The sequence below is a fragment of the Geotrypetes seraphini genome, chromosome 3, assembly GCF_902459505.1.
Source record: "Geotrypetes seraphini chromosome 3, aGeoSer1.1, whole genome shotgun sequence".
Taxonomy (NCBI): domain Eukaryota; kingdom Metazoa; phylum Chordata; class Amphibia; order Gymnophiona; family Dermophiidae; genus Geotrypetes; species Geotrypetes seraphini.
This window is the reverse complement of record NC_047086.1, coordinates 336,287,625-336,302,522: the sequence shown is the minus strand read 5'-3', so window position 1 is coordinate 336,302,522 and position 14,898 is coordinate 336,287,625. Positions and strand designations below refer to the sequence as shown.

General features: G+C 40.7%; 1 protein-coding gene across 8 annotated transcripts in view; it reads left to right on the top strand.

The window, feature by feature from the left end:
- USP34 (ubiquitin specific peptidase 34) overlaps positions 1-14,898 on the top strand; it is a 1,084,964-nt gene that overhangs the window by 546,691 nt on the left and 523,375 nt on the right. For all 8 annotated transcript variants that reach the window (XM_033939082.1, XM_033939080.1, XM_033939079.1 and 5 more), the window contains 2 exons: positions 13,292-13,417; positions 14,711-14,833. In XM_033939082.1, coding sequence (XP_033794973.1) covers positions 13,292-13,417; positions 14,711-14,833 — 249 coding nt within the window. The remainder of the gene's footprint in view (positions 1-13,291; positions 13,418-14,710; positions 14,834-14,898) is intronic.

Genomic DNA, 14,898 nt, shown 5'->3' with positions numbered 1-14,898 from the left:
GAAAACAGCTGTTCGGGCCGGTGTGGTTGTGGAAATCTCATCAGCATTGGATGCTGGTGTCTAGGGCTCCCCGACGCTAGTGCCTCGCGGCCGGCAGAGCTTTGTAGGGAAGCTTGGTCTTTTCCTGCCACCCATGGAGGGATTTCCCTTCAGCTGTTTTTTCTCTCAGCAGATGCCGGCTTTTGCCTGCTTTAGCGGCTGGGACAGTTCAGTCTTCTCAGCCGTTACAGGCCCTGGAGGGGCTATTTTTGGTGCGTTTTTTTGCCGTTTTTCCTCAGATAGCCCCTCCTTCTTATATTTAGTCTCAGGTGCCTTCTCCCTGTTTTGACATAACAGGGACAGTTACAGCCCCTCCTTCTTGTATTTAGCCTCAGGTGCCTTCTCCCTGTTTTGACATAACAGGGACAGGTTACAGCAGGGTCATCTGCTGGGGCAGGGAGTCCCATGGGGCCGCCAGGGTTTCCCCCCCATTTTCTTTTTGCTTTGTGTAAAGCATATAGGTGGCCAGGGGTCCTACTTGTATCCAGGGGGTATTGGGGTTTTGTTCTCTCCGCACCTCCTGATGTTTTAACCCCTTAATTCTTTTTGCAACTCCCCTCCTTCTCCCTTGTCCTGGCACCCGCATATCACTTTGGATGAGGCTTTGTTGTCTGAGGAGAGTTTTTAACTAATGCATGAGGACCTGGTCCCTTGGGGACATCTCCAGGATTCTCTTGAGGGGACGGCCACTGGTACCGGGAATTTGTTTTTCCATCTACCAGCGAGGAGGCGTTTGAGGTGCGCTTTTTTCAGAGGGACAAGCTCTCGGATCTGATTCAGCAGATCTCATCAGTGTTGCGCTTTGAGGAGGTGCTGCCTGCGACCCCGAGTATGGAGGACCCTCTTCTTGGGGGATTTCCTCTGCTTCCCTCTCTTGCCCAATACATCCGGTTTTTATTTCTGGATTTTATCCTGGCGCAGTGGACTTCGCTGGAGGCGTCTTTTCGGTTTGCGCACTCCTTGACTTGTTTGTATCCCATCCCAGTGGGAGATAGGGCTACCTTGAAGTCGCCAGTGATGGACACGGTGGTCTCAGCTATTGCTACACAGCATCTGTGATCGTTGAAGGCAGTTCTGTCTTAACAGACTCTGAGGAACATAAGTTGGAGACCCTTCTTAAACAGAATTTAGATGTCTGCCTTGGAGTCCAGGCAGCTATTTGTATGGGACTGATGGCTCTGGCCTTGTTTCGATAGGTTGAGTGGGTCCTTGACAGTGAGTCTGATGGTCAGGAGGTGACGAAGATTCAGGTGGCTGCCTCTTTCCTCTCGGACGCCCTCTATGACTTCTTGCGGCTGTCTGCCAAATCCATAGCTACACGTCAGACCTTCGGGCTTGGTTGATGGACGCGGTGTTCATCTCTAAACTCTCTAGATTTTCTTTTTCGGAGGTTCCTTGTTGTTTGCCAGAGGTTTTGGCCTAGTTAGTTCAAACTCTGATGAAGCCTGAAGACAGTGCTTGCCAGGCTCTTCAAGGTGGCACTGCTCAGGGCAGTCTGTGAGATTTCCGCAGGTACCGCCCTGAGCGTGAGACTGCTCCCTACCCGACCATTGATTTTGCCAGGGGTCGTTTCTTTCAGCGAATGCAGTCTTGTCGGGCCCATCAGGAGGATAAGAATCCCTCCGTCGGTTCCCCTGCTGTCTGCCCTGTCCAATGACTATGTGCCCATGCCCCCTCTGGTGGGTGCTTGGCTGAAGGTGATTCAGGATGGTTCTGTTCTGCAGTTTGCCCATTCCCTGTCAGATGATTCTCTAGCTTCTCCTTGTCATGCACCGTGGAAGAAGCAGGTTTTTTGCCAGATCCTTAAAAGATTGCTAGATGTCAGAGCTGTAGTTCCAGTGCCTCCTCAGGAATCGGGCACGGCAGGTACTCTTTTTACTTTGTGGTATCCCTAGAAAAAGGGGACTTTTTCAGCCCATCTTAGATTTGAAGGGAGTCATCAGAAATCCCAGAGTTCCGTCTTTTCGCATAGGGACTTTGCAATCGGTGATTCTGGCAGTTCAGCCGGGGGAGTATCTAACTTCTCTCGACCTGATAGAGGCCTACTTGCACATTCCAATCTGGACCTCCCATCAGCGCTTCCTTCATTTTGCGATCTTGGGCCTACACTTTCAGTTCTGTGCGCTCCCTTTTGGTCTGGCCACGCCTCCCCGGACGTTCACCAAGGTTATGTTGGTCGTCACGGTAGCCTTGCGGACAGAAGGCATTCTGGTGCACCCTTACCTGGACAACTGGTTCATTAGTAAAATACTTCCATGAGAGCACCCGAGTCACGGCTCGGAGGGTGGAGTTCCTGCAGTCGCTGGGATGGGTTGTTAACCTTGCCAAGAGCCGGTTGGCCCCCTCGCAGCGTCTGAAATATCTTGGGGTGGTGTTCAACACCTCCTTGGAGAAGGTCTTCCTCCCAGAGGCCCTGTTAAGCAAATTACATTCTCAAATTCGTCTGCTTATGGCGTCCCGGTGTCCTCGGGCGCAGGATTTTCTCCAAGTATGCCAATGTTTATTGAGGATGTTATGTATATCATGGGATACATGTGAGAATTTCAACGTGCAGACGACAGGTGGATTCTTGGTTTTATTTCCAGTTTTCAATAAATCTTTCCTATGGAGTAACTTTGATCTCTTGTACCCTGGTTAATCTCCTTCTGTGGATACCCTCTTTGGGCAAACTGGTGGGCCATAACTGTTGCTTGTGAATCAAATTCCGATGGTTTGGAGCATAATCATTTTAGTCTTAAGAATTGACTGTAAGGTAAGTTGTTCTTAAGCTGTAGTTGATAGAAACTCGAGTAATGAAGATAACTGTTCCTGTCAGTAGGTTTCTTATAGATGGTAGTTTGGAAGCAGTATCAATCTTTTTTTTAATAAGAATATCAAGGAAAGATATTTTCTCAGAGTTGAATTCCATTTTAAATCGTAAGTTATTGTCACGTGTGTTCAGCCAGTTAAAGAAACAATGTAATTTAATGATGCTACCCTTCCAGATGATAAAAACATTCAGTGTATCTTTTATAGTCTTAATTCTTCATTGAATGGACGGTCTTTGAGATGTTTGTTTTTGAAGTGTGCAACATACAGATTGGCTACATCTGGTACCATTGAGGCTCCCATTGCTATTCCTTTAATTTGGATATAATATTTCTCTTCAAAACAAAAGTCATTTTGAGTGAGTGCAATAGTGGCAATTGCGACAGTTCTGTTTCTAAGTGTCTGTTCTATAATCTGGATTGCAGCTAACTGTGGTATGTTCGTGTACAGAGACTTTGAGTCCATGGTCACAAGTATAAGATCTTCCATATCACTATTGAATTCTTCTAAGATATTGATCATGTGGGAAGAATCTCTCACATATGAATATATCTTTTTTTTAAAAAATTTTTATTTAAACTTTAAGTTTCAAGGCCAACAAAAAGTGCAGAACATTATACATACATTAATCATCAGAGTAAGCACTTATAATCAATCAATAACAATACACAAAGAATAACCCCCTCACCCCACCCTTCCAATACATTCAATCAAGGATTAAAACAAAGCAAAGAGATAGCCACCCCCTCCCTCCCAAGCTCCCACCCTCCCCTGGATGTGTGTGCAAATCAATGATAAATTAAAGATAAAAGACAACTATATCGAAGTAACAAAAGACGTCAATGGGCCCCAAACCAATTTGAATAAATTATTATGCCCCAACATGTCAGCGTTCATTTTTTCATACCTGTAGCATAAGCATAAATTCGCCCTACAAAAAGGAAAACTAAGGCGATCCCAATTTTTCCAATTGCGAGTAACCATTTGCATGGCTATCCCGGTCATAATAAGGAAAAGCCGGCATTTATATCAGTTTAATGGCGATTTAATAAGCAATAACATCCCACAGATGACTACATCGTGGGTTAACTGAATTGCTGAATCCAGTATGGTATTAATATGTCCCCATATCGACTTCCAAAAATTAAGTATTAAAGGGCAATAGAACAACAAATGATCCAATGTCCCTATTTCAAAATGACAGTGCCAGCATCTGTTAGATTTAGAACTATCTAACTTTTGCAAATGAACTGGAGTCCAGAAAGTCCTATGCAACAACAAAAAAAAAAGCATGTTTGTCTCATAGATGCCGATGCTGTACATTTCATCCTCTGAGACCAAATTCATGGCCATTGAGTAGCAGAAATCTGTTGCTTAATCTCAATGCTCCAAATGTCTTTTAGACTAGTTTTTGGTTTCTTGTTCAAAAATTCAGATATTAATTTATACCACTTGGTTGCCTGATGCCCTAGCAAGTCTGTCTGGAAGCATAGGCCTGGCAAGCTATACTGATTTTTTAAATTGCACCAGTCAGGGAATCCCTTCTGAATGGCCTGCTTCAACCACTTATATGCTTGAGACTTTGAAATACTGAATGATTGTTTCAGTTGTGAAAAATCAAGCATTTTTCCATTTGATAAAACATCATCTAACGTACGTATGCCCACCTACAGCCAATACCTCCAGAGGACCTTAGACTCGCCAATTTGAATCTTGGAGTTCAACCACAAGGATTGACATGTGGACTGTTGTATTGATTCAGATGTTAAATTATTCATAAATTGTAAGGTTTTCCAAGTAGCTAAAAGAATACTATTATCCTTATAAATTCTGGGTAATTTAATACTCAATATATGACAAAATCATAGGGGGGACATGAGTTGCCATTCTAAATAAAGCCAATCCAGGAGATGCTCCAAGACCTCAGGAAGGATCCAATACATACCCTGCCGCATAATAAAAGCTTGATGGTATCTATAAAAATTTTGGAAATTTACCCCACCTGCCACAATTGTTTTTTGCAAAGATACTAAAGCTATACTAGCAGTTTTACCCAGCCAAATAAATTTAGTGAGAATACCATTCAATTTCTTGGACCCCTTAATAAACTGGCAACATACTCATTTGGTAGCAAACTACAGGCAAAATCATCATCTTGACAGTTTGGACTCTCCCCCACCAAGAAAGATGTAATGGGTTCCAATGTTCACACATTTCTTTGACTTTCAGCAATAAAGATTTTTCATTTACTGTCATTGTGTCTTCCAAAGTTTTTTGAATCATAATACCTAAATATTTTATCCCCTTTTCCAAAGGAATGGGAATGAATCAAATAATCCTTTTGTACAATGCACATTTAATGGAAGAACCTCCAATTTGCTCCAATTTATTTTGTATCCAGAGAATTTATCAAATCTATCAATCCATTCCATTAAATGCGGGATGGTAGAACCAGGCTTCTTCAAATGAAGCAAGATATCATCTGCATAAGCAGAGATCTTATATTCCCGACCTGCATAAGGAATCCCCTGTATCTCCTTTGCCTGCTTTATAGCCAACAACAAGGGTTCCAGAACAATATCAAAAAGCAAAGGAGATAAGGGACATCCCTTTCTAAATCTCTCTCCAGACGAAAACGCTCTGAGAAAGTACTATTAATATATAATCTGGCAGAAGGGGAGCTATATAAGGTTTGAATCATTTGTATAAATCTGGATCCTATACCAAACCAGTCCATTGCCTGATACATGAAAGTCCATTCCATATGACCAAAGGCCTTCTCTGCATCCAAAGAGACAGAGAAAGCCAGATCATTCATTGTTTTTGATAAATTTAGCACATGAAATGCTAGTCTAGTATTATTTGAAGAATGTCTTTGAGCAACGAAACCCGTGTGGTGCATACCGATCATATAAGGGAGAGCCTTGACTAATCTTAGAGCTAATAGCGTAGCTAGAAGTTTTCCATCCACATTAATTAAAGAAATTGGCCTGTAGTTTGAAATCAACATGGGATCTTTATTTGGCTTTGGCAAAACAATAGTTGCCATAGTACCTGAAATACAACCTTTAGTTAGTTGTGTTTGATATAAATTTAGAAGATGAGGTAAAAGAATAATTTGAAATGATCTGAAAAACTGTACCGTGAATCCATCACCACCTGGAGTGGATCCACCTCTGAAATTCCTTAAGCAATATAGGTGCGTCAAGATCTCTTTTTGATTGGGAATTTTTGGCCCCTGAATTAACTTTAAAAATTCTAATCCTTCAATTTCTTTATCTGAATAAAACTCAGAAGAATATAAAGCTTTATAAAATTCAAAAAAATGCTTTAAAATATTTCCAATTTGAGAATGAGTTTTGCTTTTCTCATTTTTAATAGCTACAATTTTTACTTTTCTTTTTTTTTCCTTTGAGATAATTAGCCAATAATCTTCCTTCTTTATTCGAGTTTCCATAATACAGAGCCTGCTGAGAAAACAAATCTTTCCTAGCCAATTGTGAAGAATTCTTATTTTATTTATATTTAGCTTTCACGAGGGCCTGTAATTTGTTCCCATTTCGAAGCCAATTGTGATTTTAAAGTCTGAATACTTTGTTCCAAATTGGAAAGTTCTAATTTTAACTTTTACCTAATGTGCGCCGAATACAAAATTATTTACCATCTCATTGTAGCTTTAAAAGCATCCCAAATGGTTTCCAATGAGACTTTCTCCGAGCTATTGAGTTGAAAATATTCAACCATTATTTTTTGAATTTCCTTGAGACAGTTTGAATCCGCAAGCAGTGTATTATTAAATCTCCAAACAGGTCTAGTAGAATCCTTTTCACCAAGTTGATATTCAAACCTAGTGATTTTAGTTGTTTACTAGGTTGTTTATCCAACAATGAATCCATGACAGCATTGAAGTCTCCGGCCACGATTAGATTAGACGTAGCCAGTGACAAAATTAAATGTTGTTTTTTTTAAGAAATTGGCCTGATTTGAATTAGGGACATAAATATTGAGGGTATCATTTCCTGAGGTCATATTAATATGAATCCATCTACACAAAGGGTCAGCTCTAACATTACCAAATACTGCAGAGCATTTCCTGTTGACCAGGATAGCCACACCAGATTTCTGCTTTCTTCCCCACAGCAGGTGCGTAAAAACAAATGTTTTACCATCCCCCTCCAGCTTGCTGGCCTCGATTGGAGAGAGATGCGTTTCCTACAAGAAATAAACATCAGCCTCTTGATCTTTCAAAAAATTCAATAATTTTTTCCTTTTTATGGGATGGTTAAGCCCATTTACATTTAATGAGTAAAGTTTCATAGCCATATTAATTGATTAAAATATGAGTACTGAGCATAGGAATTTTGACGCCCTCATGAAGCTCAAGGTTTGAAAAATAATAAAACATGCAAAATGACACCATTAAGATTTATTGAGGTATTGTTTCTATTTTTCCATTATGAGATCAAAAGAATAAAGCATAATTGCTTGCAACAGTTGCGCTAATGGGAGATCGTTATAGTTACCAAATGCTGGCCTTCTAATAACGAGCTCAACTTAATATCTCAGGTCACTCTATTATATACTTTTGGTTTATTGTGACATCATCAGTATCTCAACCAATAAAAGTAACATGGGTGGTCTTAAAAGTTAGACAAAGAAAATTCCTCTACGTTTCAAAGTTAGACAAAGTTTTAGAAAATTACTTTTGATTTCTGAATTAACATTATAACATTATAACATATTCAAGAGAATCTACAATTATTAACAGGGTGCTGAAAAGTTCTCAGCCTGCTTGTCAGCTAAGTTTTATCCACACACAGTGCTGAAAAGTTGTCAGCCTTAGAGGAAAAAACTCTCCCTAAGCTGCCAGGTTCAAATTACATAGCCTTAGCCTGGAGGAGGAGGGGCTGGTCTCCCCCTCTCTTCACTAGAAACTGTTACTCATTTCCAGATGTTTTAGGATTTCTTTAGGTTGCAAAGATACCATTTCTTTGTTCAATACACAGCCACACACACACTCCAGTCATATTTGCTTGGCCAAGCTTCCATACATTTATAATTTTAATTCAAACCTATATTTAATTCCTGTTATATCTCAGTTTGGGACACGTTACTAACTAGTCTAAAGCAAGCACATGTGGTATTAATTAACACCACAATGCTGAGACCAAAGACCTGGAAACCAAAATGGATTCCAAAAACTGAGAAGATATAGAAAAAGACAGAACCCAAAATGGATTCCTCTGGTTTCCTTCATGATTTGGCCCAACAGCAAAGTACACAAAAAGAACACCAGTCTTTCCCTTACATTAATCTGTAGTGTGTTTTTCTGGCTTTAGCTACATTGATATTCAGATTTTTTATTTACCCGTCTTTCGTACGCTTCTATTGGGCGTGTCCTTAACTAACACATATGCTTGTATCTAACTAGAATTACCCAGAATCATACGAAAAACAGGCACTTTTGTAGAAAAATTCCACAAAAATACTGCACTATTATGCTCCGGCATCCATTCCATTACCGTCCCATAAACATCACCCCCTACTGGCCACGAGCCACTACTCCTCAGTACACAGGTAAATAATTCCAGAATAACTGCCATACACACCCATAATCCCTTCCCACCCACCTAAATAAATATTTCATGGTGAACTCAGACCCACTTAATCAGACCCACACTTACCCACCCCTCCCCGCATTCAAACAATACATACTAATAATTCTCACCGAAACTGAAATAAACATCTGCTATATTAATAACAAATATCTAATAATTTCCAACATAGACTCTGCTCATACTAAAGACAAAAATGAATAGGATATGAGTTATCTAAACCCTAAATAAATTAAAAACAATATTTAATGAATTAATAATTAAAATAAATTAATTGGGAGAATTAAAAATATCTAACAGTCACGACCTAATCTTAATAGAATTGTTTCCATAATTCATTTTAAGCCAGAATTGAAACTTCAAATTCATAAAATCAATAAATTAATAAAATGAGCTTATTTCATTAAAGTAAACAAATTTTCAATTCATATAAGCCAGTGGTTCCCAAACCCTGTCCTGGGAAACCCCCAGCCAGTCGGGTTTTCAAGATATCCCTAATGAATATGCATGAGAGAGATTTGCATATAATGGAAGTGACAGGTATGCAAATCTGTCTCATGCATATTCATTAGGGATATCTTGAAAACCCGACTGGCTGGGGGTCCCCCAGAGCAGGGTTTGGGAACCACTGATATAAACCAATCAGTATTTAACTAAAATGATAGTACTTATCTCCTATAAAAAATCTCCCATAAATTTCCTACTTGGCAAACTACATAAACATCTATTCAACTTACTGTATTAAACTGAAATTTCATCCTTATTGAAAGCGTTTCCTCAGAATAAAGCTTTTGAACCTAAAACATATTGTTTAAGTATCGATATCAAATGCCTATTAAATATAAAAAAAATAAGTCTAGAATATGGAAAGCCACAAAAGCAATAAATATTCATACAACTCTCAATTACATCTAATTTTGGAAACAGCACATCTGATCCAGCCGATATTGAGATTGTCTCTCAATCCTTCCATTTAATACTACAGAGAGACTAACATATGGCAGTAGAAGGTCCAATTGTATCTACCCAGAATTGTCAATCTACCTCTTTCTGCAAGTATACTCCATCCACAGCTTTCCCGTGTTCTTTTCAGTATTTACTGCTGACTTTGCAGACGGTCATGAAAGTTTCCAGGCAGCCTTTAATTATTCACATCCATAAAGTAAACTGATCCACGGTCTTTTGTAATTTATTTTTCCCCTAGTTATTTAATTTGTTATTAATTAATGCAGCAATGAAGAGATTCCAAACCGCCTTGCTTTTCTTTCAGCTTTATCCAACACTATCCCTTGTTCTTCCATAGATTGCTCATTCCTTCCTTTTCAATTAAAGATACACGCATTCCACCAGATGGCAGCAAACATTTTCAAATTGAAGTATATTCCAAAGTAACTCTTCTTGAATAGAAATTACTCGTGACTCTTTCATCCAAAAAGGGCAGGATAAACTGAGGAATAAATGGTCGTAAGAAAAAATCTGCAAAATCGGACAAAGCTTGTAAAATAGAGTTAGACCCTGAAATAATAGGTCTACCTGGAGGCTCGCTAAGCAACTTATGAATTTTTGTCAAAATGTAAATAGTTGGTATTGTGGGATTATTATTGATCAAAAATTGTTTTTCTTTGGATATGAGAGTGCCTATTTCAGTGTTCTCCCCAGAAATTTTTTCCAGCCGGGTGGCATGAAAAAGTAGCTGGGTGGGGCGAAACGGGGAAATTTGGTGATGGGGAAAATTAAGGGCCTGTTTTACAAAGCCATGCTAGTGGCTGCAGTGTGATAATGGCCCTGAAGCCCATAGAGATTTAAAGGGTTTCGGGGCTGTTGCCACACGGCAGCCGCTAGTGCGGCTTTGTAAAACAGGCCCTAAATGTGCACTATTTTTATTAGTTTATTATTATTTTCCAAAGCCTGTAACCAACCAAAGTTGGCAAATTATTTTTGTTTGATTTTAACTCTTTTACGTATTACGTTAGCGACATATACACTACTCCCTCCTTTATGAACCCATAGTGTGCGTTTTAGAATTCCTATGAGCGTCAGAGCAGTCACTTCCGCTGCTGGCGCTAAAACCTGTACTAAGGATTCGTAAAGGAGGAGGTAAGTATCATTCCTATAAAGTTTCTCTCAAGTCTCACTTTTAACCCTGGCAATGAACTGCTTGTAGATTTAGCTCGTACTTCCTTGTAGCTCTTATCTCCATTGAGATCTTAATAAGATGCTTCTGGCTAATCAAGCCTGGAACAGGATAATACCATATGCGCATCATGGTATCAAATTCCCCTCTTCCCCCACTCCAAGGGAGAGGTGGCCAAATATTAAGCCCAACATACCCAACACCCTGAATCTGACCACTTTATGGAGACCAAGACCACCACATACCCAGCCATACAAGACACAAGGAAAAAATCACAGAGAAAGCCACCAGTAGAGGCATCTATTACTGCTACCCCCAGAGGAGATTTTGCGGACCCTTTTCCCTCACCCAAGAAGCCAAGACACACAGTATTACATTACATTATTACATTGGTGTCTTTTATTCCACCAATACCTTGCGGTTCTAGGTGGATTACAAAAAGAGGCATTCTGGTCATATCCAGAAAGATTACAAGATGGCTATTTGGTTGGAATGTTTAGGGACTGGTAGAAGTTTCACATTTGACAAGTATATTCGAGCATATTGTTCTTCATTCTGGCAGTTAGACACATGACCAGAAGCCACCTACCGCCACTGACTGTGTTTCAGAAATGGATTTTTACATTACATTTTTTATTGATAACCAAAGCAAAGAATCAAAATCATCAAAGTGAGCAGAAAACAGACAACTTTACACTATACAAACGTGAATTGCACCGGTCATCAGAAATATTTTGTGTGGGTCCCAAAAAGAAGAAGCTATCCATTCCCATTAACTACTGTCCCTCTCCATTCCCGCTGCACCCCCATCCCAAACAGCCCCCTCCCCCCAAAATACAGAAGAAAGGACTTTTTATAAAAAGCCACATTTCTGAAATCTTTTCAATGGGGGGAGGGGGAGGGAAGAATTTAAACACTACTCCGACTGTAAAAAGGCCATTTCCCAGCGCTGCCAAGCCCACAGTTGCTGAGAGGATATCATAGGGAATTGCTGAATGCCCTGAACCCCCTGCCTGCTGCAATATGGGCTCCAACAGCATGAGAGTGAAGGCTCTGGAGTGAAGGCTAGGCACAGGCCGTCTCCCCCACAACCTGGACCCAGGAGACCTTGGCTGCTCTTCACACTATGCCTCCAGCCCCCCCCCCCCCCCCAGGCCTCTGCTATGCGCATGCCACGACAGGAAGTAAATTAAGCCTCCAGTGTTCTTTCCTTCCTCCTCCCCTCCCCCACTCCGGGGCCTCCCTGCTCTTCCTTCCTTACTAGGCCGGGGTCGCTGCAGGCTGATCTCCAGGTTCAGGTTGTTCCTGCACTGGGCCTCGCGGTTCTCCTGCTTCAACATCGCCTCCAGGCGAGAGAGTTTCTGCTCCAGCGAGGACGCCACCATCTTTGCCACCCCCACGCACTAATAATAAATAAATAGAGCTCTACGACTGCACAAACCGAGCTGTCCATACGGGCTCGCCCACCTGCGCACAGCCAGAAAGGACTTTCACACAAGTGGATGGAAACAGGAAATCCATTAGACTAGGATCAGAGAGAAACGCTCAGCAATCACCAAGTCCCGTAGCAAGCCGGCCTTCCTGTCTCCACGCAATGTAGCCTTCCGAGAGTAAAAAAAATCTGCAGCTTTCATTTCGCAATGTCATGTGAGATGACAGCCGAGCGCTCCCCTAAATTAGCCGGGCGGAGCGCCCGGCTAAAACACACTAGGGAGAACACTGAAATCACGTGCTTTACTCCAGGGGATCTGTCATTGATGTGCCCTCACACTATTAGTACAGGCTGAGTCTCATTGTTTCATTGTTTGTTGTATTTTCAAAAAATGTTTGTTGTGATGTTTATCGACATGAGCAGATTAGCCTGGTTTCTCGGAGAGTTTCCCCATACCCCTCCGTCTTCTGTGCCCTCTACAGGAATAACTGCTTTATCACACACTGAAGTTGGAGAGCAGTCTAGAGGTAAGATAGAGAGGAGCAAAACTATGTAAATGAAGTTTTCTACAAGAAATCTCGCGAGATGGGATTGGCTGTCTGAGAGTTCAGGAATAGAGTGTGGGTTTACAAAAAAGAAGATTAATGAGGTAAGAACTTAATCTTTCCTTAGCAAGTAAAATGTTGTTAATATTGGTTTAATCATGAACTGATAATGTAACTGTTGGTCAGACCAGATGGACTGTGCATCTGTTATCATTTACTATGTACAATAAAAGTATACACAGTATCAAGAAGGTGTGCATTTCTACGTTACCCAAGGGTATGCATGTTTGAGGGTATAGTTTGTGTGGAGCATGCATGGGCAAAATCATGAATATTCATAGTTTATAAAATACCTACTTGCATGCTTCATTCACATACATTTACACCAACTCATAAGCAGGAGTAAATGCAGTGGGTACATTGTAACTGTGATTTCTGTAGGTTTTATATGACTATTTTACAAAGGAGGAGACATAGGTGTTTTGTATCTTTATAAAATAGCCCCAAGTAGGTGACTGGTTACATTTTGTATCTAGGTGACCTGTTGTAAAGTACTATCATATAGTGTAGCTAAATATCTGTTTCCAAAGAAATAGGGAATATATGCATGTAAAATATAATTAGTAATTTTTTAATGGAAAAATAAATATTTTTGCAATATTCAGTTTTGGCTAAGGTATCTCTGAGAAGCTGTTGGATAATTGTTTTGCTTGTACAGACTACAAGATGTGAGGAACTCCACCTTCATGCAGAAAACCTGTCTAGACGTGTCTGGGAATTATTAATGCTGCTTCCCACTTGTCCAAACATGTTGCAGGCATTCCAGAATATTTCTGATGAGCAGGTAGGTTGTATGCTTCAGTAATTTCTTTATTGCAGAATAGATCTAATTTTAAAAATAAATGACATTCTAGTGCAATAGGTGTGTGTGAATGGGCTGAGCGGTCATTGCATGTCACCTCTCAATTCTGATCTTTATTGTTCTCTGTTCTTGTGGACACTGTTCTCACACAACCTCCTTGGTCTCTCGGGCCTCCAAAAGATTGTCCCAGCTTTTGCCGGTCCCTCTGTTTGCCACTGATCACTCACTTCAGTCATCTCTGGACATTCTGGTAGCTAGTCCCTCTGGTCACCGGTCTTTCTTTCGGCCCTACCGGTCACTCTGCCGGCCTCTTGGGTCCTCACCGATCCTGGACATCACCAATCCTTCTGATTGCCAGTCTCTTTGTTCCAGCTGGTTACTCTACTTCTTCTGCTGGTCACTACCAGTTTCCTCACTAGTCTCTCCACCAGCCACTGTCAGCCTGAACTTCACTGGTCTTTCCACAGACACTCTGGTCACCAGTCACTCCCTGATGACTCCCCCCGGTCCTTCTGGCATTCCACTGAGGACTCTCCCTGGTCCATCAGGCACTTTCTTTCTGAGCACTCTTCAGTCACTCAGATGCCCCCTCACTGGCCCTCCCCTGGCCGTCAAGCGTGAGGGCTCTCCAGTCCCTCCAAGCTCTATCAGATAGACTCTCACTCTTGGCTAGTACTGGTCTCACTGGTTGTCAGCCTCTCAGGTCCCTCAGATGCTCTCTCACTAGGGCTCTTCAGTCCCTCCAAGCTTTACCAGGTAGTCTAATACAGGGCAGGGTTAAGGTCTCTTTTTCTCTTTCTTTCTTTCTGTCTCTCTCTTTATTTGAATTGCTGTACCACCTTCTGGACTAGGTGGATTTGTACACTTGGATTTAGGGAGGGGTAGAGTGTGACAGAAGAGGGTGGGAAATTGGGAGAGGGATAGATTATACGAGTATGTGTTATTTGTTATTATTCATTGAAATCATGTGAAAGAGCTGTTTGTTGAGTATTCCCACCCCATTCTCAACAAACAGCTCTTTCACATGATTTCAGTGAATAATAACAAATAAACATACTCGTATAATATAAAGGTATTTTACTCTATTCCCACCCCATTAAAATACCTGTATTAGTTTATATTGTATTGTCCTTTTTTATTCTTTTTGTGGTATATTAATAAAGAAATAATTATATAAATCAATTATAGGTACCTTGAAATCCCAGGACAGATTTGGTAAGCCCTGGTTTTTACTGTTTCATTAGAGACGGTAACGTTTTGGACTTTTTTTTTCAGGGTAATGAGGTGCCGTTTTGGAAGGATCTTCTGAGAATTAAAAGTGCCCATAAACTTCTCTATGCATTGGAGATCATTGAAGCTCTAGGAAAACCCAATAGAAGAATACGACGAGAATCTACGGTAATACAACTCCTTATTTATTTGCCTGAAAATAAAGGTCATCAAACGATATTTATAAGATGATG